The sequence below is a fragment of the Eleutherodactylus coqui genome, chromosome 4 (genome assembly GCF_035609145.1).
Source record: "Eleutherodactylus coqui strain aEleCoq1 chromosome 4, aEleCoq1.hap1, whole genome shotgun sequence".
Taxonomy (NCBI): Eukaryota; Metazoa; Chordata; class Amphibia; order Anura; family Eleutherodactylidae; genus Eleutherodactylus; species Eleutherodactylus coqui.
In genome coordinates this window covers 33,926,272-33,951,278 of record NC_089840.1, presented here as the reverse complement: position 1 = coordinate 33,951,278, position 25,007 = coordinate 33,926,272, and the positions used below count along the sequence as shown (strand labels likewise).

General features: G+C 44.8%; 1 protein-coding gene across 1 annotated transcript in view; it reads right to left on the bottom strand.

Annotated features, from left to right (window-relative positions):
• The window catches only part of LOC136625184 (interferon-induced GTP-binding protein Mx1-like), a 30,510-nt gene continuing 5,503 nt past the window's right edge, over positions 1 to 25,007 (bottom strand). The window contains exons 4-13 of the mRNA XM_066599199.1: positions 20,058 to 20,212; positions 17,833 to 17,971; positions 16,542 to 16,740; positions 15,891 to 15,969; positions 14,253 to 14,375; positions 11,941 to 12,085; positions 9,768 to 9,926; positions 7,207 to 7,283; positions 3,876 to 4,121; positions 1 to 1,637 (exon numbers count right to left, since the gene is read on the bottom strand). Of these exons, the coding sequence (XP_066455296.1) occupies positions 1,407 to 1,637; positions 3,876 to 4,121; positions 7,207 to 7,283; positions 9,768 to 9,926; positions 11,941 to 12,085; positions 14,253 to 14,375; positions 15,891 to 15,969; positions 16,542 to 16,740; positions 17,833 to 17,971; positions 20,058 to 20,212 (1,553 nt within the window). The 3' untranslated portion in view covers positions 1 to 1,406. The remainder of the gene's footprint in view (positions 1,638 to 3,875; positions 4,122 to 7,206; positions 7,284 to 9,767; positions 9,927 to 11,940; positions 12,086 to 14,252; positions 14,376 to 15,890; positions 15,970 to 16,541; positions 16,741 to 17,832; positions 17,972 to 20,057; positions 20,213 to 25,007) is intronic.

Below are 25,007 nucleotides of genomic sequence, written 5' to 3'. Positions count from 1 at the left end.
ATGGTTTATTTCTCAGAACATTCAGTGGAAAGAATAGAAAACATAACAGTCCAGTAATCATCCTCTGGATTGTGACCAATCAGTAAGCAATTGGCGATGATTGCCTATTATAGTAGATGGGAATGTCAATGAATATCCTGCCCCGGAATATGTCATGTGACCTTTACGTGTGTAAGGGTATCTCTTTTCGGTCTTCCCCTTTCCGCATATGTGGGCTTAAAGGAATTTACTAAAAAAATGATCCGCTTAGGAAAATCCCAATTTGTTAAAACCGTTCGTGACAATTAGTAGACCACAAGGCGTTCCATTAACAATAATGAGCTATAACCTACACTGGAACCAGGCAGTGAGTGTTCAATTTCCCTGCAGCACCCCCACAGGAGAAATAAAGTATTATTACTCAGTTCTCATCAAAATGAACGGGATGCCCATGTAATACACAGATGTGTTATGTCCGCTAGAGAGCATGAGATTCTCTTTGTTGCTTGCTGATAGATGAGGGTCCTGAATAGGTGACCTCCTTCTGCAGACTCAGAATTATCCAATAGGGTATTTGAAACAAAAAAGTTTTTGTAAAAGCGGACAATCCTTGCAATGAAACATGGATGACTGCAATGTCAGTGTGAAAGATCATGAATAACAACGCTCTAGACCACCAGGGATATAATCATGAATACTATCACAAACCCCAATGAGCAAATGTGCGATATACTGCAGTGCATGTTTATACTGTAGTGGCAAAGTGGGAATACAGGGAGGGGGAATTTTGTTGTCACCTTAGATGTCAACAAAAGAACCCTTTAATAATTCTGCTTTTCCCTTGAAGTCACGGGAACAACACATTGAGGTAACATTCTGCAACCTACACAGCTCTTTGTACATGGGTGCTTCTTGGTACAAAAGATCAGATATATGGGGGGTTACTATCCATTATTTGGTGGCTGCTCAAATAAAAGTAGTTTTGTCGACATTACTACTGCTCAGTCTACTGCCAACAGGGTGGTGGGCCCAATAAATTCTAGCTTCTGCTACTAGATAGAGACGTATCAAGCAGGATATAGATGATATTCCAGCATGCAAGTGTCATAAACCTACGGTGTTACTGATCACAAACTCCCTTTAATACAAGATACAGTAGACTAATATCTATTTAGCCCTTCACCGCATGAACGTACAAAAACATAACAAAATACATATTCTATATAAGCTGCAACTGACCAACTATGCTATCTAGTGGCTGATCTAAGAACCACATAGTAATACCATGGAGTGTATCATATCTGTTACACTATGCAGTAGGGCGGCAGAACCACTGCTTTCAGAAATATTTGTAACTATGTGTGCTGTATCATATATGATACAAAATGCAGTGAATGGTTAAGTATACTCTAAGATGCTTCAATTGTTTAGCCCGGGAAGTGGAGTAGACTTTTATGGGCTTCAGACAACCGGTGGATCCTTTGCTTCAGAAAATTCCTCGTGCTTGAGAGATCTTTACTTTCTTTGAGAAGAGACTCATGTTCTTCCCGTAGTTGTAGGAGCTGCAGCATCTCCTTCTGGAGCCGCTTCCCATATTCTTGCAGGATGAAAAACTGAATGATTAGAGGTATCTGATTGGCGAGCCGATCTGCAGCACCCTGCATGGTAAGAAAAACAACGATGACCAAGACTTGTTAAGAATTTAAGAGTGGTAGTTCGATGTCAGATGGTGGGCACCCATATGATATCATCCATGGTCACCCTATTATAATCCCAGGCACAACTCCCATATAAGATGAGCCACAGCTCTGGCAGCTTCTTCCAGTGAAGGACCATGTGCGGAAGAAGCTGGATTGGTACAAACATAACAGTAAGAAGTGTTGACCTTTTACCAAAACTGGACCTTATCCTGGTCAATCTTGTCCATCTACCTACCTGGAAGATCTTCGGTGACCCATCCGTATATGACCAGGTACCGTCTCACATAAAGACTTGTATTCTTATCTACTCCATACTCCTACGCTGATCCTTTAGATATCCCCATCCTCTACCAATTGATAGGAAGTAACTTATTCCTGAGGCAAACTTCTTTTGGAAGTAAGATGGCACTTCTGATGGCAGTTATTTACTGCTAGGGGCTGTTTGTGCTCTTTGCAGTTAAAGGATGGTTTTCTACATAACAGCAGTTAGTGGCTTTTATCCCCATGGCACATATTATCTCGTACCAGTAACTATGGACCAGGCTCCACCCTCCATCATTTGTCCACACCAGCACCATATAGGGGCTCATTCAGACAGTCGTATGCAATTTTGGTCCAACGCCATATTTAATGCAGGTGTGTTTGCGCTTTTGGTGCTTATTTGGCATGCATGTGCTCTTTTTATGTCCGTGTGTCATCCGTTTGTAATCTGTTTTTTCACACGTGCAAAAAAAAAAAGGCAAGGTGGCCTAAATTATGTCACAACCAACAGAAAAAAATGAGTGAAAAAAAATGCAGTGAACATGTGTTTACTGCGGTTTTATACACCTATAGACTTCAATGGCCGATTTTGGTCCATCAATACGGACTGCAGCGTTTCCTGTTTTTTATTATGTGCCACATCAGCCCACGTAAAGAACGCACATCGGAATGCACAGATTTAATTCAATGGGACCGCATTCTGTTCGTATTCGGTCAGACAAAAAATATGGGCAGAAAACACGCCCCTGTGACTGGATCCTAAAAGATGCACAAACTAAAAGGGGCAACTAAACTCCTCCCATTATACAAAAACATGTAAAAACAACACTTGGCAATAATGCATCATGGGAGAGAAGAGAAAATATAAAAGAAGGGATCTATACATTTCTATTTTATATTCTTTACACCCCATCATCATCATTAGTAGAGATGAGCGAGCATACTCGTTAAGGCAAATTGCTCGAGCGAGTATCGCCATTTTCGAGTACCATATATTCCAGCGTATAAGGCGGCGGGGCGTATAAGACGCCCCCCCAACTGTCACCTTATACGCCGGGAATAGAGTGTAGGAAAAAAAAAAAAGCAGTACTCACCTCCCCCGGTGTTCTGCGGCGCTGCTGCAGGCTGTCGCTCCCTCCTGGTCCCTGACAGAGCATTGCTTTCTGGATGTGGGGCTTGAAATCCCCGCCTCCAGAAAGCTAATGCTGTGATTGGCTAACACACATGCTGTCAGCCAATAACAGCCATTCAATAACATCATTGAATGGCTGTGATTGGCTAACACGCGCGCCTGATGTCATTGAATGCTCTAATGCTCTAATGCGCCGCAGAACACCGGGTGAGGTGAGTACTGCTTTTTTTTTTTTTTGACACTTTCCTTTTTTTTGTATTACCGGCGTAAGATGACCCCCGACTGCAGAGCAGATTTTTTTGGGTTAAAAGGTCGTCTTATACGCCAGAATATACGGTACATGCCTGCTTGTCCGAAAAGATTCAGGGGCCGGTGGGGGGAGAGATCTCCCCCCCCCCCCCCCCGTTCACCCCGCCCGCCCCCGAATCTTTTCGGGCAAGCAGGCATGTACTCAAAAATGGCGATACTCGCTCCAGTAATGTGCCTTAGCGAGTACGCTCGCTCATCTCTAATCATTAGTAATCTGCATTCATTCATCAAAAGAGTTCATGGTTTCAGTACTTCAGGGAAAATGTAATGAGAGGTTATAATTTCGAGTTTTCTAAAGGTGAATCTAAAATACGGCAAATTCGCTCAAAGTGTTCTAATGGTCGGTAAATGTGAAACCAATTCATCAATGGACTAGAATTCGCTAATGTTTAATCATCGATGAACCGTAATCTACTGCATTAGTAGCGGATGCTCAGGGTTGAGCGACAGCATGGCCAGGAAGCGAATACATAGACGATTAGTAAAAACGTTACCTTGAAGTACGCCTGAACGTGATGGGTCATCTCTTTAACAGAGCAATGAAGAAGGTCAACCGTCTGCCTCTGTGCTGCCACAACAGTACGAGGGTTGGTGGGAGGCTCAATATCTTTAAGGATGTTTTCCAATTCATTTCTGTAACATTTGTCTTGGGAGTAGACCATCTGCTCCATCAAGAACTGGGTTTTGATTAGATTGTCTGCAGAATCTTCCTGTAATTGTCTCAGGTTTTCAATTTTAGTCTTGAAAAAAAACACAGACATGACTCAAGAAGCCTGATCCTCACTACTGAAGAAGGGTTGTCCACTTTGACCAACCAACTAAGGTATTTTTTGCCTCAGTGTCCTGACACTTTTAGATACTCCATGGCTAAATGGCCATTTTCTGAGGGCTACTAAAGTTTTTTACATTTTTGGTAAAGATGCTAAAAAAATATTTAAAAAGGAAACTAAACCTAAACTCCATTTTAAAAAAATCTCCTGTACAGCTGAATGCAATCTATTGTCCTTCCTTAGGGCTTAGTCAGACGGGCGTTTTTTGCCGCGATTTGCGCATGCGCATGCGTCCGGCGATTTTTTAAAACCATTGCTTCGCAATGGTATCGGACACATGAGCGCTTTTTATGCGCTCGTCCGAAAAATTATAGAACAAAAAATCGCAGATCGCACCTATCTGCGATCTGCGATTCCTGTTCGCTTCTGTATATGCGCTCAATGGGGCCGGCGGCAGCAGCGCCGACCCCATTGAGAACATATAGAAGACAAATCATTCTTCTCTGCCACAGCTGTAACAGCTGTGGCAGAGAAGAACGATGTTTGCCCATTGAATTCAATGGAGCGGCAATACAGCCGCTCCATTGAAAGCAATGGGCTGCCGGCGTGCGCGGGGTTAATTGTCGGGAAGGGTTAAATATATAAACCCTTCCCTGCAATTCATGCTAAAATGTGTTAAAATAAAAAAAAATTGTATACTCACCTTTCCGCTGCAGCCGGAGTCCAGCCGCGGCCGCTGTCAGTTCTCCTGAACTGCTTCTCGGCACTATTCAGCCGGCGGGGCTTTAAAATCCCCGCCTGCTGAATGATCTGCTCTGATTGGTCACAGCCTGACCAATCAGAGGCCGGTTTCACTCACACACCCATTCATGAATTCATGAATGGGTGAGTGACTGCTGCCTCTCAGCGCTGAGCCAATCAGGGGCAGGTCTGACTCACATCCATTCATGAATTCATGAATGGGTGTGAGTGAGGCATGCCTCTGATTGGCTCAGCGCTGAGCCAATCAGGGGGCAGGTCTGACTCACACCCCCTTCACACCCACTGCAGGACGGCTGCCCGGAGCTGCAGGCAGAAGGTGAGAATGCAATTTTTTTTTATTTTAACACATTTTAGGATGGATTGCAGGTAAGGGCTTATATATTTAAGCCCTTACCGACAATTCATCCCGGGCTCGCCCGCAGCGCATTGCTTTCAATGGAGACGGCTGTATTGCCGTCTCCATTGAATGCAATGCGCTGGACAGCTCCGGCCCGTTTCTAATGAAACGCGGCTAGGAGCAGATTTTCGGGCGATTTGCGGGCGACTTGCGCGCACCGGTCACGCGATTTGCGGATGCGCATCCGTCATGCGATCCGCAAATCGCGGCAAAAAACGCCCGTCTGACTAAGGCCTCAGGGTGACTACCCACTACAGTTTTTATTTCACTGCGAAAATTCGCAGCATTTTTTTTCTGCAGGGGTCTATGGGACTTGTAATGTTAAAATTCGCGATCGCGCAAAATCGCGATTTCGCGGTAAATTGCGATTTTGTGCGATCGCGATTTTAACATTACAAGTCCCATAGACCCCTGCAGAAAAAAAATGCTGCGAATTTCGCAGTGAAAAAAAACTGTAGTGGGTAGTCACCCTTATCAGGTCCCTTTACACGGTACGACTGTCAGGAGGATTGGCGCCCGGCCGCCGTACCAGCGACTATCATTCCTGTGCTTTACACGGAGGCAATAGTTGTTTAAAGTAAATGAAGGTGGATAATAAAAGTCTGTGGGCACATTACATGTAAAGCCCAAATGTGGGATGAATAGAGCCAAACCTTAAAGGGGCTTTCCGAGTTATAAAAGTTTGATGACAGTGGGGGGATCTCTCTACTGCTCGCTGCTCCGGACCTCTAGTCTTCTGAAATTTTCACCGTTCTGAATTCTGGGATTGTATCTAAAAAACATAACTTTTATTGTTTCAGCAATTAAAGCTACTTGGATATACAATGACAAACAACACACACAAAACAAATGTGTAACTAGATACTTTGCACAGTCCACTAGTGTGATCCCATCTGGTCAGAATATTAATCACTGGCTATAGTGTATACATATTTGTGAAAGAAAGAATGTTATTCCACATCATATATACACTTATAGGACAGATATAGTCCCACAGATATCAAATTCAAGCGATCTAAAGAGATACAAGACTAAAGGCCCATTTGGACACAAAGATTATTGCTCAAAATCCACTCAAAAGCCGTCTTTTAAGCGATAATCGTTGCGTGTAACTGCACTGATGTCGTGCATTTTTCTTTAAGCAGTCGCTGATCTTTCAGCATACCGAAAGAGAACGATCAGCCTTATCAGGAGTTCACAGCGGGATACAGCTGATACTATTGTTTCAGCTGTGTCCCGCTCCCTGAACACAGGCGGGGTATGAAGAACACAGCTGTCCAGCTGTGTTCTTCCTACTTCACACGGAGCGCACAGCTGTATACCAGCTGAGCGCTCCGTGAACAGCTGGGGTATGAAGAACACAGTGCTCCAGCTGTGTTCTGCATATCCTGCTCGAAGCGCTCGGCTGTATATCAGCCAGGCGCTCCGAGCTGAGAACAGCTGAATGCAGAAGACAAGCGGGCCCGCTTGTCTTCTGTATACCCCGCTTAGTGCGCAAGGTGATCGCTCAACATTTGAGCAATCAAGTTTTAGAAACAATCACAGAATTCAGAACGGTGAAAATTTCTAAAGTTTGATACTGCATTTCTCTGCCCCAGTGAAGCGGACCTCTAGTCTTCCGTTTACTCTGGTTATTTACCCACATGAACACTGCAGCCAACAGGAGGCATGACTTGGACATTATCAGTGACGTCCTGCCAGGGGCTTCTAACTAAGGTTTACAGGTCATTACAAGGCCAGAAGACTCGGTGACGTCACATGTAAGACGCTGAGGCACCACGGTCGGTATACTGCTTTTATGTAGTTTTAGGCTCAGGGGGCCCAAAACTATATAGAAGAATTACGTTGGACAACCCCTTTAACTCTTTAGGTTTACTAGCCCTTTACATCACTTACCTTAGTAACTTTGCAAAGATTGGAAAAGTTGTGGAAATGCATCCAGGCAATTTCAGTGAAGGTTCTACGTACAATGTCTAAAGGAAATAATTTGAACAGCATCAGAGGGATCGGAGCTATTCCTAAATAGAAACACTGGTAGAACTAGTTTACTGGACATACAAGTACCAGGGGCATGGCATTAACACAGTACTTACAGTCCGGGCTACCAAATACAAGGTTCTCTGCACACTGTAGGTCCATAGTGGCACAGGGAAAAAAAACTACTGCTGACGGTTGCCAAAATAATGTTCCCTTTTCTGACATCACTTCCTGCTCCGCAGCTATTGGCCAAAGCTGCAAATCACAGATTTTCCGTTCTGCCCACGTTGTAACAATACCGCGGGCTATCTCTATGGGTACCGGGCATTCTGGTCACAGCTGCTGCTCCCCTCCTGCACTGACTCCTGCCTACAGCCGGCGCCCCTGCAACCTGACGTTCATTAGGGTCTTCCCACCACCATCCCGGGCCTGAGATAAAATGACTATTTTCTTACTAAAGGTGCATATACAAAGGGCGACCAACGGCTGTCCCAATGCTTATTGCTCATAGGCTGTCCCAGGCTGTTTATTACTGCTGACACCCGGCGGCAACAGCTGCAATCGGGTGCGTGGACGATCGCGGCTGTTAACCCTTTAAATGCCCTGAACACCCCCCCCCCCGCGCGCGATGTGATCGCAGGAAGCCATGCAGGTGTCATGGCAGTCGGGGGCCTTCTGAAAAGCCCCAGGGCTGTCTTGGCAGATCAAGCCATCCCCTTGCCTATCAAGCCATCCCCGTAGGGTGACTTGATAGACTTCCAGCCCAATCGCAGTATAATGTAATACTATGGCATTACATCATACTGCAGAATCAATCAAAGCATCGCTAGTTGTTGTCCCCTCTGGGGACTTCAAAATAACGTTAAAATAAGAACAATAAAGTTTTACTAATTATTGAAAAAAAAAGGATTAAAAGTTTTAAAAAAAACTTTTGCCATATTTACATTAAAATAATCTAAATAATAAAACAAAAATACATATTTGGTATCGCTGTGTCCATAAAAGTCTGATCTATCAAAGTAATGCATTATTTACCCCGGACGGTGATAGTCGTTCGGAAAAAAAAATAAAGAACACCAGAAATGCGGTTTTTTTGGTCACCCTGTCTCCAAAAAATAAATACAATGAAAAGCAATCAAAATGTCGTATGTATTCCAAAACGGTACCAACGTAAACTACAGGATGCTTCACACAAAATGAGCCCAACTATGTCGACGGAAAAATTAAAAAGTTATTGTGCGCAGAAGATGGCGGCAGAAAATAATTGTAAAAAATTAAATGTCTGAAAAAAAACTGAAAGTAGTACAGCAAAGAATATATATGGTTAAGAATATATAAGTGTGGTATCGTAGAAATCGCACTGACCCATAGAATAAAGTTATCAGATCATTTCTGTTGCAGTTTGTGCGCTGTAAAAACAAGACGCACAGAAAAATTGCGGAATAGCGTTTTTTTTCCATTTTACTCCACTTAGAATTTTTTTAAAGTTTCTCAGTACATTATTTGGAACATTAAATAGTACTATTGAAAAATACAACTCATCCCACAAAAAACAAGCCCTCATACAGCGACTTCGATGGATAAATAAAGGAGTTATGATTTTTTAAAAGGGGGTAGGAAAATACAAAAAGGGCCGTGTCATTAAGGGGTTAAGCAATCCGGTAGTAAGTTTTCGATTCTCCCGAAGCACCCCCACAGAGAAGATGGAGAATGACAGAGATCCTATTGATATTAAAGGGGTTTTCCATGGAAAATACTATTGATGCCCTATCCTCAGTTTAGGTCATCAATAGTTAATCGGCTGGGGTCCATCACTCGGGGCCCCAACTGATCAGCTGAGCGGGTGTATGCTGTGAGCGCCACAAATACACAGAGGTTGGAGCTGAGGCAGAGGAAGTCTCCGCGCCGACCTCTGTGTAGTGGCAGGCGCTTGTAACTGCAGGCATAGCTTGTGCTGATTTCAATGAGAGCCGTGCCTGCAGTTTTAAATACCCACCACTACACAAAAGTCAGCGCCAAGACTTTCACTCCGACCTCTGTGTATCAGCTGATCGGTCGGGGTCCAGGTTGACGGACGCCAGCCAATCAACTATTGATGACCTATCCTGAGGTTAGGTTATCAATAGTATTTTCCATGGAAAATCCCTTTAATGGTCTTCCTGTGTCACGTATGAATGTTTTGGGTCATCCAGAGACAAAGACACTTTTTGAGGTTCCTGAATCGAGAAGCCCCCATATTAATGAGAATTCCATTCAAAGTATGAATATCATGGCTATAACAGGGGGACAATAAATAAACTATACGCCTATAAGTGGTGGGCAGCCCAATGCTTCCTTCAGCATCCACGTCCCATGAATATGGAACTTCTGGGCTATCTTACATTGACTTTGAGCCACCTTTACCCCAAACCCAACACTGCAGCAACGTAGTCACCCATGAAGCCCCGGGCTATCCCTTACTCAGACAAGGACTCCCTCACCCATCACTGTTTTGAGCACATCTCTGGCAGGATCTTCCATGTTCCCAAGCTTTTCCTTAACGATTGCTTCAAATGTCTTATAATTAATAAATCCTGGGAGTTCCCTTCCTCGATGCAATTTCTCGAATTCTTCTATTTCTTCTTTGAGCACCGAGTTAACTGCAGAAAAATAAGTTATACCGCTGTGGTTAATGTTACGGCATTTTTATAAGTGTGTAAATTATAGAGTTCATTGGGTTCATCTCCTTTGTAGCTCAGGCTTAGAGAGGTTTGGATTGGCCCACAGGAGAACAGGTGAATCCCCTGGTTGACCCTGAGCCAGGGTGCCCCCCCAGCATGAGCGGTGCATGGATCTGCACATATTGAAGTAATGGGAGTCTACCAATTCCAGCCATTCTCAATATACTTCAGGGGAGACATCCAAATGCAGACGCCTTTCTATTGAAGTATATGGAAAATGCAGCAGACATCTCTATGCAGCATGTGGGGGGCCCATTGATTTCAATGGGGATTGTGTAATACCTCATTTTACCTGTGGGGGCACTGCGGGAAATTGAGTATCTACTGTTGAGGTTCTTCAACGAATTACCTGGATGTTACAGCAGTGGGTAACATTGTGTTCTACTTAACATTACAAGATCCCCCTAACAAATGAATTGTTCAGGGTGGCCCTACCCTCTGAATTAAAAGACCTCTTCAACCGATGGCATCTGTAGGGTGCTTCATAAAGTGGCAAGTGCCCACCTTCATAGACTGAAACCATAAGGATTTATAATGAAAGTGGAATTACATGAGGCTTTTCAGAATCTCAGTTTGGCCAAGAGAGGCAATGTGTACTTATTGACATATTACATGTAGATGTCTACTGTACTTTGGAGCGGTCACCTAAAGGCATACACTTGGAGGGGTGTCTTACCCCTTAGTGACCACGCTATCGTCTTTTCACATCCTGCCGTTGCAGGACGTGTATGAAGGGAAATAGCGCTGCTATCTCCCTCCATACATCGCAGGTGTCAGCTGTTTATTACAGCTGACACCTGCGGGCAATAGCTCCGGTCGGCCGCGCGGCCAATTGGGACTGTTAACCCTTTAAATGCTGCTGTCAAATCTGACAGCGGCATTTAAATCCCCCGAACATCGTTCAAGGGTCCCGTACAGCCCCCCCGCGGTGAGATCAGGAGAGCCATGCGGGTGTCATGGCAGCCGGGGTCCTTCTGAAAGACCCCAAGGCTGTCATGGCAGAATGCATGCAATATGATGTAATACTATGGCATTACATCATACTGCATAAGTGATCTACGCATCGCTAGTTGTGGTCCCCCAGGAGGACTGAAAGAAAAAGTAAACATAAGAATAAAGTTTTATTAATTCATTTTTTTTTAAGTAATAAAAGTTTAAAAAAAAACCTTTTGCCATATTTACAATAAAAAAAATCTAAATAATAAAACAAAAATACATATTCGGTATCGCTGCATCTGTAAAAGTGTGACCTATCAAAGTAATGCATTATTTACCCCACACGGTGAACATCGTCCGAAAAAAAAACCAAATAGTCAAAAATGCGCTTTTTTGGTCACACTGTTGCCAAGAAAAAATCTAATAAAAAGCAATCAAAAAATCCAAAATGGTACAAAACGACAGGATGTACTGCACAAAATGAGCCCCGGCACAACGATATGGACGGAAAAATAAAAAAGTTATTGTGCGCAGAAGATGGAGACAGAAAATTTTTAAAAATGTAATATCTTTAAAAAAATATACAAGTACTACAGAAAAAAAAACAAAACAAAACTATTCAAGTGTGGTATCGCAGTAATCGTACCGACCCATAGAATAAAGTTATCATGTCATTCTTGTTGCAGTTTGTGCGCCGTAGAAACAAGACGCACCAAAAGATAGCGGAATGTTGTTTCTCTTCAATTTCTCAGCACGTGGAATTTTTTTTAGTTTTTCAGTACGTTATACGGTACATTAAATAGCACCACTGAAAAATACAACTCGTCCTGCAAAAAACAATAAGCCCTCATACAGCGACGGCGATGGATAAATAAAGGAGTTACGGTTTTTTAAAAGGGGAGAGGAAAAAATGAAAATGGAAAAAAGCAAAAACGTGTGGTCACTAAGGGGTTAAAATGCCACCACCAAGAAGAATAAACAAAGGATTGCTACTTACACCTCATGATGGCCTCATCCAGTTCGATCTGCCAAGTATTGAAGTACGACCGAACTCTGGCAAAAAGCTTGGGGTTCTTTGTGATTGACACAGATTCCTCCCCCTGTGTAACGTGGGCGATTTCCTGATTAAATTGCTGAATTTTCTGTTATGGTATAAAAGAACATATATAAATAAAGCTGAGTCTGAAGAACACATGCATGTACAGGGGGTGGACAAAAATATGGAAACACTGTACGAAATGCATGCCTTAAGTTACAGGGGATTATAAATGATATTTCAATAAGAGATGTAGAAACTGATTTTAAGTGGAGGTAATATGACACAGATGAATATCTGCCAGAGGAACAAGGCTCCATTGGTCAGAGACCGGGCAACTGCTGTGGGGCCAGTGGGACCCAGGGCCAAATGGGGCATGTTTATACTAAACAACACGGGGAGAGTCCAGACCTCTGTTGGAAGTGATCAGCCCATCATGCGGTTTTAGCTGCCATTCGCATAAAAAACGGAAAGCGTGGTGTAAGGGCTGACGCTTTAAAAATGGACTACAAAGACTCCATTTTGTCTCTTTGCTTGTCTGCTATAATACATATATATATATATTTGTATGGTTTTCAACTTTTACCTGGAAATATGTTAGATTTCAGTTAGAATGACCCACCAGGAAATATTAATTGGATTACCACAAGGTTTCTGTCCTGTTCTTATCTTTAGATAATTCTTGTTGAAACTTACTAACAAGCTTACAGGAATGTACCTCCCGATTAACACCCACCTGAGGAGGACATACCGATAAGAGGCTGAGATGTTTTAAATCACTATATGTGCTTATTAATTTTAATTGTATTTGGCATAAAGCCACTCACTTTGTAAAATCTTCTGAAGATTGAATAGATGAGAGAATAAACCAGAATGTTACACAGATACCACCATCTCTGTGTGTCCCTGCGTTCTCATGACCGGTCATATCACTTTAATTTGGAGCCCAGCAGCATATAAGCATTCCTTTGAATGTCTCTAACAGTGGCAACGGTGATATTTCAGCTTTGAAGCATCTAATTCGGTTCTGAAGCGCTGAAATGAATGAAGCGCCAACTACGCATTCTCAGCGAGCACTCCGTTCATTCTGACATCACTACAAGGGGAGAAATGACCCTCTGCTGTGAAAGACAGAAGGCAACACAGTACCCCAGTTATTGAGATCGGCAGGGGTCTCAGCCGCGAAACCCCCACTGATCAGCAAGTTATCCCCTATCCTATGGGGATGTGGAATTCTGGACTAACAGGTTCCATATTATAGGAACACGCCGGGCAAACTGAATGTACTGCGTTATATCTAGTGCAGGAGCCTCGTGGGGCAGGGATGGCTCCGGGATTCCAAGACCACCCAAGAGAATATCTACGGCATGCTTCCACAGAGCATTACATAAGCGTATTAGTTTTGTAAGGAATGCTCCATCTAGGCCACGGTCACATCTGCATCAGAGGCTCTTCGGAGAACCCCGATAAAGTAGCGCAGCATGCGGCACCATTTTGTCCAGGAAAATGTCAGAGAGCATGCTGGGAGTCAAATGGACCCCATGACAGTTCAGTCCCAACATAGGACAGATCTGTTCCCAGCAGGGATTCCGCTTTCCTGCTCCCATGATGGAACAGAAAAAGAAGAGACTCTGAATACGGATGTGAGCAGAGCCCAAGGCCGGCTTCGCACATGCAGAGAATAGAACCCATTTATTTCAATGGGTTCATTCATATTTCCGTATTTTATGCGCATTTTCGTTGCACAAAAAAAATAAAAATAGAACATGCTTTATCTTTCTGCGTATTTGCGCGCCAAAGGTCCCCATAGAAGTCAATGGGGATGTACAAATGCGTGCGATACGTAAGGATATCTGTGATACACTGTAATTGTGCTCATCACGGAATGGGATTCTTCTTGCTCACTGAAAGCTCAGAGACCCCAGACTTCTCATATCTGAATGTTTGCTACATTCTGTAAAGACTAAACAACTGTGAACTCCAGGCTGTTACAGTGTTGCAAACTTAGTGGACAGAAGGGAGATTGGTACGGCTCTCAGAGGATTATCCTGACTAGATACAACTGTAGCAAACCCTCAGCTCTCAGCACAAAGTATTAGGTGTGCATGTGCTTTTATCCTATGGATGTACGCAGTCCTGTTTCCATTTTTCCAGTGTTTGCTGTCAGTGAATGGAGAGGAGTTGGTGCACAAAGTATATTAGGAAGTACATGCAGATCTGTTCATTATTATTACGCTCTTTCGTGCTTTATTATATATATATGTATCATTTACCTCCACCAGGAAGGACAGTCTCTCGCTCTCATCCTCGGGAACGCCTTTTCCACATTTCTCAAGCTCGTCTTTTGTGATCTGAAGTTTGGTTTTTATCTGTTCTTCTAGCGTAGGAAGTGATTTCTGTCAATGAAAGAAAATTGTGTGATATCAAGGTGCCACCATTTCTGTGATGCCACGTAGCTGCCCCCAGCAAGTATTATGTAACATTCACCGGCTGCAAGAGACACATGGGACCAACGGCATAGCTAGGTTGTGTGTCACGGGTGCTGGGTGCCGGGGTGATGCTAAAGTGTCCCTCTGCCTAAGTTAGGGTATTTAGAAATGTCTAAATGTAATTTTTCTACTTATTTCCAGTTCTCCACTTTGGACAGGCACTACCCGTTAGAAGAATACATTGACAATAAGTTGATCACAAAGTGTCTCCCTGCTGGCACCTCCAGTGATCATCCGTAATCTGTGAAGACGCTTGAGAATAAATGCTCAATTTTCCTGCAGCGCTCCCATAGGGAAAATAGAACATTACAATGTCCATTCAAATCAATGTCTTGTGTGAGATATAGGACAGGTCCTCCAAGGCGAGAGACGCTTGTTATGGCTGCTGGTAACGCCAGTGCCTCACCTCTCCTATCCACCAGTACCCCCACCACCACCACCTTTGTGCGACAGATGCTGCTCTGTTCCCTAGAATGCCAACTCTACCCCTAATGCAGTCAGGCGTGCTTGACCCTCCCTTAAAAGGATCAGCCTGCACACCCAGCTTTCCTGCCCCCATCCAATCCTGATACTTTCTGGGTTTTATAAGGCATCCTCCACCACTGCTTTTGGGTCGTAACTGTTCATCCAGTTTTCTCAATTTCTGCCTGTCCTGACCTCAGCTTTTTCTTCGACTACAATTTACCAAATTGCTCTGACCTTTTGCCTGTCTCTCCGTTTTACATGAACTTGTGTACTTGCCCTGTTCTTGGCCTATCATAACTACATCTCTGCTGTCCCTCCAGTATTTCACTATGGTGTTTCTGAACTGTCTGTGTCAGTTGCCACTGCACCAAGACTTGGGCTAATGGCCTAGAAGCAAAGACCAGATACCTCCAAAAGGGCGACGATCAGGGTATCCCTACATGCAGCTCTCAGGAGTAGCCCAAAGTCAAGTTAGTCAGTGGAAAAGTGGATCCACCCATTGCGTAACAATGCTCTTCATAATCACTCTCCAATCTGGCCAAGAGGTGAGGGAATTTGGTCAAACTGGTAAGTCAACATGTGTCCACTAGGGAAAGTCAAGAGTTGAGCAGCGCCACTGCCACTTCATTCAACCAATCCTGTGGATAGGGAATAACTTTATATCTCTGCACACCCCCTTTAAGTACAACCACTATGCATCTCACCCACCAACAGCCCTTTGAGTTCAATAGGCTGTGTGGAATGCTTTATTTCTAAGGTTGTGCCTGGATTACAAGCAGCAGGTTCCCCTATGATCAGCTGATCATCTGCGAACCCTTCTAAGGAAAATGAATTGTCCAGCTACACTAGACAATCCCTTTAAGTTTAACCCATCTTTCCCAGCTCACTAGAGGGCAGATGTTTCAAGAACACAATCTATTTCTAATGATATCCTCGTGATTTGTTGAGGTGACTTACATTGATGTGCTCCACAAGTTCTGATGTGAGGCGTTGAGCGAGACATGGGATGGTGGCCTTCTCGTCCGTCATAAGGTCACTGTATTGGTTGAAATAAGTTCATGGTCAGATATTTTAAATGTAAAACTAGAAAAAGACAGTTGAAATAGTTATTTAAAAGGATTCTCCATTTTTATGTAAAAAAAAAAACCTTAAACACTACACTATCCTACCAAAAGTAATTGGACACTTGGGCAAGACTCAAAACTAGTATTTCTTTACATACTGTATGTTAATACTCAGTGGGGCCCTAATGACATTGGATCCTCTCCATGGTATACTTTCTACTAACATCTGATACACTTCAGCTGGTATTTCCCTCCATTCATCCTGCAAACGTCTGGCAAGTTCTCTCAAGGAAGATGCAGAGCTATAATACTACAAGGATCATTGTCATTGGACAGTTGAGCAATGGAAGATGCGTTCTATGGAGTGAGGACTGACGCTACTCTATCTTCAAATCAGATGGATGTTCCTGGGTATCTAGGATGGCTAGGGAACATCTGTTGCATTGATCCTACCCTTATTAATAGAATATCTAGCCACAGGATACTCAAAATGAGATGCTTTCCTGCAAATGTTGCTGATTTATCCTATTTGTTAATGACTCACCAAAAGAACTCATGGTCTTCGAAAAAGATCTTCTCCTTCTGAATGGCTTCTTTCAGCAACAACTTGTCCTGGATCTCCTGCTGCCCCCGGCATTTCACAATCATGTAGCCCTTCTTCAGATGGATGACATTATTGTTGACTATATTAACGACATTCTCCTCCGTTCCCTTGTCAATTAGATCAGGCTTAGTTAGGATTCCTGCAGTTACGACAAAGAAAATGACCATTTCCGTTAAATACTGGAGACCGCTGACCTGTTTCGTTGTTGCCATTTCTAATACTTATTTGATGATATCGGGTGGTCTGACCTTACAGGAACCCAGACGTGACCAGACCATTATGAACTATGGATATTGTGTACACAGTATGACCACTTTATTAGAGACCCCCTATCTAGTATAGTGTTGAACCTCTTTTGACATTCAAAATCACAGCAATTTGTTGTGGCATCCATCCACAGGCATAAGAGGACCACCAGGTCTGCCAAGAAAACACTCCCCACCCAGGGGCATAACTTGAAGCTTCTGGGTCTCAATGCAAAACCTGTAACAGGGCCCCCAAATATAATGCTTTATTCATAGTACTGGGCTCCCTATATGGAGAAGAGAGGCCTTATGGGCCCCCTAAGGCTCCTGGGCCTGGGTGCAATCGCATCCCCTATAGTTACACCAGTGTCCCCACCATTACACCATCTCCACCAGCCTGGGTTCACACTGAAACCGATCCATGGAAAACCTGTTCACTTGAGTTTATGCTGGACTCCGGGATCATAGCTCTAATTTCCATACAGGGAAGCTCCAAATGTGAAAGTTTTTTTGCCTTCCTCTGGATCAACAAGGAGGTTTGAACAGGCTGAACTAGATGGACATTGTCTTCATTCAGCCTAACATACTATGTTACTATGTTAGTATAGTGGCCAACCAGTGTAGATGCCCATGATAAGTCAATGTGGAGCCCCATAGCAAAGATCTAATTATTTTTCACACCTGGTGCTGGTTCATTCAACCAAATGCCCACCAGCCCGGGAAAGAATGATTAACTCTTGATCAATTTTCATTCCCATCCTTTGTAGGACAGAACGGTGTTGTGATCTTTATGTTTTCTTTTCATTCTCCTATAACGCTGCACTAGTTACTACCACCAATAGTAAATAGAATGGGGCCAATCCGAGCTGGGGCCCTCCATCCATGCCATAGAATCCAAGACAGTGACGAAAGTAGTCTTTCTAGGACATAAACTCTCGAAGACATCTATGTTCTATCTGTGGGTTGCTAGATGATAACAAACTCACCCAAAGTTCTCTCTCCATTTGGGTCCACCTCTCGTGCCATCTCAAGGGCTTCAGTTGTGGCAATGTCAACATTACATGGCACCACAACCAAACAGATTGTTTCTTGCTTCTCAATATACTTTTTGATGAGCCTTTTGATCTGCAATGATATAGGTTATAGATAAATCCCATGAGACATCAGCCAGGGAACATAGTTTCATTTATCTTGAAAATAAGGAAGGTGGAACAATACCTCCACAGCGCCACCTATTGGATGGCAACATTCCTATAAATCAATGTCAGACCTTCTGTACGAGTCTTTATTACAATGATTGGGAATTAACCAAAAGCCAGAAAACCATACACATACAGCTGTTTCGGGGGTTTTGCCCCTCATTAGTGTGCAGTAGGATCCTGGCATTGCTAATGAGAGGCCTATGATGTGGGTCGGAAGGGGTAGCATCTCTCCTTAAGGAGAGTACCTAGAAAGTGCGTGGAGACACCTGGGAGGTGAGTGAGGAACCTTACAAGGCCATGTTTGCCCCTCTGTGAAATATGCAAATAAGGAAGATGGAACAATACTTCTGCAGCAGCACCTACTGTATGGTAGCATTACTGCAACTCAGTGTCAGACCCTTTATACAGGTCTTTATAAGAATGATTGGGAATTGACCAAAAACCACATCATAGGGCTTTCACTAGCCAAGCCAGAAACCTACTGCAGACTGCTAAGCGGCAAAAACCCCGAAACAGCTGTCTGTGTATGGTTTCTGGCTGGTTTTCGATTCCCAATCACTGTTATAAAGACCAGTATAAAGTTTCGGACATTGATTTGCAGGAATGCTGCCACCCAATAGGTGGCACTGCAGAGGTATTGTACCATCTTCCTTATTTGCATATTTCTCAGAGGAGCAACATGGTCTTATAAGTTTCCTCACTCACTTCCTAGTTGCTCTCCTTAAGGAGAGATGATACTGTTCATTTTTGAAATATGGCCCTCTTGCCATATTGCAGATATAGAAATTCTGACCCCTAGATTTTTTTTAGGGGGGTGGGTGGGAAGGTGGCGAATAAAAAAGATTAAGGCTGGGTTCACACAGGGTGGAATTGCGGCAGATTTGCCATTGCAGATTCGCAGAATGGACAAACTGCTGCGTTTGCAGTGCAAGCCAAAGTCAATGTTTTGGCAAAATGTTGTCCTCACTGTGCTGAATTTTTCCGCACTGCAGCAGTGCAGAAATGTTCTTGCAGCACGGTTTTTGAATACGCAGCATGTCAATTCTTTGCACATTCCCCCCCCCCCCCCCCCCCCCCTGTTTTTTTGTCCATCGACCTCCATGTAAGCAGACAAATCCGCACTAGAAAATGCTGGAAATAGTCTAAAAAGTGCCATGGATTTAAACGCTTGTCATTACCTGCACAAATTCCATGCAGAAATAAACGCGAGAACAAACTACACTTCTCAGCGGTTTTGCTGCACAAGCGGGATTTCTGCGGAATTTCCGCACAGAGATTCCACTGCAAAAACGCTGAAATTCTGGTGAACCCAGCCTAACACTTTGTCCACTGTCTCCACACACAAGCTTCACCCCACACCATAAAGAACCATTTAGAACCATCAGACTGCAAGATACCCAAAGGGGATGGATGTAACTATAGGAGTGCAGAGGCTGCAGTTGTTCCCGGGTATAGGTGCTATAAGAGGCTTGAGGAACCTCAACAGCCTTTTTGCCACATGAGAAGACATAAGTATTATGATATGGCTGGGGCTCTGTATCAGATTTAGCAACAAAGCCCAGTTACATCTCTGCCAAGTCAAGTGATTTTCAGCTATCTTTGTGATTCAAAAAGTCTTAAAAGTTAAAAAATTAATGCAACATCTATGAAAAGGCCTAGATGTGCAAATCCACAAAGCAGCCTGACAACAGAAACGTCCAAAAAAAGTCTGATGACAACCCTTATCGGCATTGTAATGGCAGCCACCTGGAGTCACCACACAGCGTCTGTTAGGGGTAAAAGACCAAAATAACTCAGAAAAAAACCTCCCTTTCCTTTTGTGTCAATTTTCATAAATTGGATAAACTCAGTCTCCAGTTAAACAAATACATGCATTGTTCCATGGCAAACATGTATGCAGCTCTCACACATCTGGACACAACTTACACTCAGCAACTGTTATCCAATACAATATGATCAATTCCTGCTACTTCAAGGAACTCTTTCCAGAAGTGACTCTGATGTCTCACCTTGTCCCCGATGTCTTTAGGCTGGTTCCCTACAGCAACTCTAGCAATTCCAGGGAGATCTATGAGAGTTAGGTCAGGAACCTCAGGAGAAACCACCTCAAGACTTATAAGCTCGGAGCTGATCCCCAGACCGGGACCAGCCATTGCATCCTGAGCTGAAAGTGAAATAAAGTAACATTAGAACCTATAAAATGACCTAAAAACAAGAGTAACAGAATTTGTCCAATAGTAGTTACCACCCGCTAGGTCTGCGCACTTTTGAGGAGATCTGGCCATGTACTGAAAATCATTTCACCGGGGTGGAGCTGGTAATAATAATAATAATAAACTTTATTTGTATAGCGCCAACATATTCCGCAGCGCTTACATAGACAGGGGATACAGAAAGACAAAAGTACAAACATTACAGAACCACGGTTACATAGTAATCAATAGATGGAAACAATAATAGGGGTGCGGGTCCTGCTCCAACGAGCTTACATACTACAAGTAATGAGGTGATACAGAAGGTAAAGGGGCTGGAGATGTGCACGGTATGGCGGGGTGGAGAGTGAGGGGTGATATACACATAGACAATGGTCAGACATTTAGCCGTGTGACGGCAGAAACAGTATGACTGCAGGAGCGGTTTATGATGGCTAGCAGGGATTGCAGTCAGTAGGTCAGGGAGCATGTTATCAGGGAGAGTACAGAGGGGTTTGTTTAGGGAATGCGGTATGCCTCCCTGAAGAGGTGCGCTTTTAGAGCACGCCTGAAGTTCTGCGAGTCCTGGATTGCTCGGGTAGCCTTTGGTAGTGCGTTCCAGAGGACCGGTGCTGCTCTGGAGAAGTCTTGGAGGCGGGAATGAGAAGTTCGAATTAAAGGGGCGCTCAGTCTGCTTTCGTTAGCAGAGCGGAGAGCCCGGGCTGGTTGATGGATTGAGATGAGGGAGGCGATGTAGGGTGGCGCTGCACTGTGGAGGGCTTTGTGGATGAAGGTGGTGAGTTTAAATTGAATTCTGTATTTAACGGGCAGCCAGTGCAGTGACCGGCACAGGGCAGAGGCGTCCGAGTAGCGGCTGGACAGGAAGATGAGCCTGGCTGCCGCATTCAGGATGGATTGGAGAGGGTAGAGTCTGGTGCAGGGGAGGCCGATCAGCAACGCGTTGCAATAATCGAGCCGGGAGTGGATGAGGGCAACAGTAAGCGTTTTTAGCGTGTCCACAGTGAGAAAAGAGCGGATCCTTGCGATGTTCTTGAGGTGCAGCTGACATGTTCGGGCCAGAGATTGGATGTAGGGGGTAAAAGAGAGATCAGGATCAAATATGACTCCAAGGCAGCGGGCATGTTGTCTAGGAGTTATGTTGGCACCACACACTGAGATGGAGATGTCAGGAGGAGGTTGGTTAGTTGAGGGTGGAAATACCAGCAGGTCAGTTTTAAAGAGGTTTAGTTTTAGGTAGAGAGAGGACATGGTGTTAGAGACAGCGGACAGACAGTTAGTGATGTTTTGGAGTAAAGGTGCAGAGATGTCACGGAAAGAGGTGTATAGCTGGGTGTCATCAGCATACAGGTGGTATTGGAGGCCAAATCTCCAGATGGTTTGTCCAATAGGGGCTGTGTAGATAGAGAAAAGAAGGGGGCCGAGGACAGAGCCCTGGGGGACCCCAACAGCAAGGGGAAGAGGAGCAGAGGTAGAGCCAGCAAAGGAAACACTGAAAGAGCGGTCAGATAGGTAGGAAGAGAACCAGGAGAGGGCAGTGTCCTTAAGGCCAATGGAGCGTAGCATACTGAGGAGGAGTTTGTGGTCAACAGTGTCAAATGCTGCGGAGAGGTCGAGGAGGATCAGTAGGGAGTAATCACCCCTCGATTTGGCTGTCAGTAGGTCATTGGATACCCTTGTAAGGGCAGTTTCTGTCGAGTGTTGAGGTCGAAAGCCAGACTGTAGGGGGTCTAGGAGAGAGTGCTCTGATAGGTAGCTTACAAGGCGGGAGTAAACCAGCCGTTCTAGTAGTTTGGAGATGAAGGGGAGGTTTGAGATGGGTCGGTAGTTGGCAGCATCAGTCGCGTCCAGAGTCGGCTTCTTTAGCAGTGGGGATATGATGGCATGTTTGAAAGAAGAGGGAAAGATGCCAGAGGTCAGAGAGAGGTTGAATATAGTGGTGAGATGGGAGATGACCACTGGGGAGAGGGAACGGAGGAGGTGTGAGGGGAGGGGGTCGCTAGCGCAGGTGGTGGGGCGAGCAGAGAAGAGCAATTTGGAGACTTCTTCCTCTGTCGCTGGTCTGAGTACAGACAGTGAGCAGGAGCTAGATGCAGTGCTGACAAGACTAGGGTCAGGGCTAGTCTGGGATTGGGAAGTTATTTCCTGGCGGATGTCATCAATTTTCTTTTTGAAGTAAGCAGCCAGCTCTTCGGCACTGAGATCCGTCACCGGGGGCTGCGATTTAGGCCTGAGAAGGGAGTGAAAAGTATCAAAGAGCCGTTTAGGGTTGTGGGATAGTGAGGAGACTAGAGAGGTGAAATAGACTTGTTTGGCATGGTGGAGGGAGAGGTTGTAGCTTCTGAGCATGAATTTGTAGTGGAGGAAGTCTGCGGACGTTTGCGATTTCCTCCACAGCCGTTCAGCACTTCTAGAGCACCGCCGGATGAAGCGCGTTTGAGGCGTGAGCCAGGGTTGCCGTGGTCTACATCGGATGGCTCGGGTCCTGGGGGGCGCCGCTTCATCCAGGGCATGTTTGAGAGCGGTGTTGTAGTGAGCGGCAGCCAGGTTGGGGCAGGTGAGGAGAGAGATGGGGGACAGAGAGGACTGTAGGGATTCAGCAAAGTTCTGGGTGTGAATGGCCTTAAGGTTCCTGTAGGTACTGTAGGTAGGTGGGTCTGGAGAGAGGTTAGGGAGCGTGACAGAGAAAGAGAGGAGGTTATGATCCGAGAGCGGGAGAGGGGAGTTAGTGAAGTTGGCAGCAGAGCAGAGAAGGAGGAAGACCAGATCCAGGGTGTTTCCATCCCTGTGAGTGGGAGAGGCTGTGAGTTGAGAGAGACCAAGGGAGGAGGTGAGCGAAAGAAGCTTAGAGGCAGATGGGGAGATAGGGTCATTAGTGGGGATGTAAAATCACCTAAGATGAGGATTGGAATTTCACAGGATAGGAAGTGGGGGAGCCAGGCGGCAAAGTGGTCCAAAAACAGGCGAGCAGCACCTGGGGTGAGATAGATAACTGCTACTCGCATGGACAGTGGGCGGAAAAGCCGTAGCGTATGTACCTCAAATGATGGAAAAGTGAGTGAGGGTACAGGGGGAATGACCTGGTAGGTGCATTTCGGGGAAAGAAGAGCACCTACTCCTCCGCCACGCCTGTCATCTGGTCTCGGGGTTGGTGACATGTATTCATACTCACTAATGGCACCTTCTCTCCCAGTCTACAGGGGGTGACAGTGAAGAGTCCCCGGGGGACGTGTATTCTGCTGGAGTCCCACGTAATCTGTCTTTTGGAGGACCAACATATTTTTCTTGACTATGTTTTGGAATGATTAGTGTAGAGGCTGTGGTAGCAACCGGGTCCTGGAGGCTAAGGCCTCCCTCACACAGACGTTTGCAGAAACGCAGCGTTGACATACATTTTGCTAGCGTTTTCAGCACAGCTGAAAACTCAGCCAAGGAGGCAGTAAAAAAAGGAAATCAATATTCACCTACTCTGGGTCCCTGGCACTGCTCTCTGGGGCTCCGGGCAGCCTTACAGGCATTTGTCAGTGCCTATGGATGCTAGTAATGGGGTTTGAAGGCCCCGCCTCCAGCAAGAGATTGCTCTGATTGGCTGAGTGTCGAGAGCTCAACTAATCAGAGCCAACACTGGATGCACCAATTACAGCCATTCATTGAATGGCTGTGATTGGTTCAACGAGCGATGGCTTCCATTGGCTCAGTCAGCACTCAAGGAAGCAATCTGAGCAATCCCTTGCCGGAGGCGGGGGTCTTCAAACCCCGTCACTTGCCAAAGATGCACCGGCGGTAATGACAAGTGCCCGGAGCTCCGGAGAAAAGCGGCAGGGACCCGGATGACGCCAGCTAGGTGAGGATTACTTTTTTTTCTTTAGATGGTGCATTTCAATGGGTGACGCAGGGCTGAAAATGTCCAAAGATAGAATATGCATCGCTATCAAAGCGCAGCGTTGAAGACACTGCCTTTTGATGCTTGTGTGAACAGACCCATTGAAATGAATGGGAGCATTGTAAAGGGTTTAGTGCAGCGCTGAAAAGGCAGCGCTAAATGCTGTACAAAAACGTCTGAGTGAGGGAGGCCGAAGAGGTCCACCTGGCCTATATGAGAAGACAAATGCAATAAATTACACAATACAAGAGGGTGCTGGTAAGACCTTGGTTTTGCGATCCTTTGTTTTCACATCAATGAAAGTTGTATCATCTGAAAGCTCAATTTTTGCAATACTTTGTGAGCACATTTTGGTGTGATCTTATATTATGAAGGTTTGAGGACAACATGGCGGGGTCTGCAGCAGATTTCACTGCAAAAGAGAGCAGAGATGTGATGAAGCTATTGTTTCTGAAATGGATGTTGGCCCAAGAACTTCACGGTGACCTGGTGCAAATATTAAGCTTCAAGTGCCTTTCTGACAAATTTAACCCTCTCTAATCCACTGTCTGACGTCTGAAGACATTATGATTTGAGGCTGTACAGCTCCGATGTTGGAAAACGTCCGTGAGGGTTCTCTTCCTGTATATTGCCAGCCTCTCTGCTGTCGGAGCCTATCCAGTGTGTCACCTCATGCAGTACTGGCTTTAGCCAGCATATAGCGCTGTTGTATAACAGCAGAAAAAGAGTAAGCGCCCTAGGAAATCCAGGATACAAATTGGATTGGAAAGGGTTAAAAGCGGCCACTTCAACACCAACAATCAAGAGCATTCCGGGAGACCTCCAGTGGTGACCGTTCCATAGACACCACTTATGACATGGCCTGA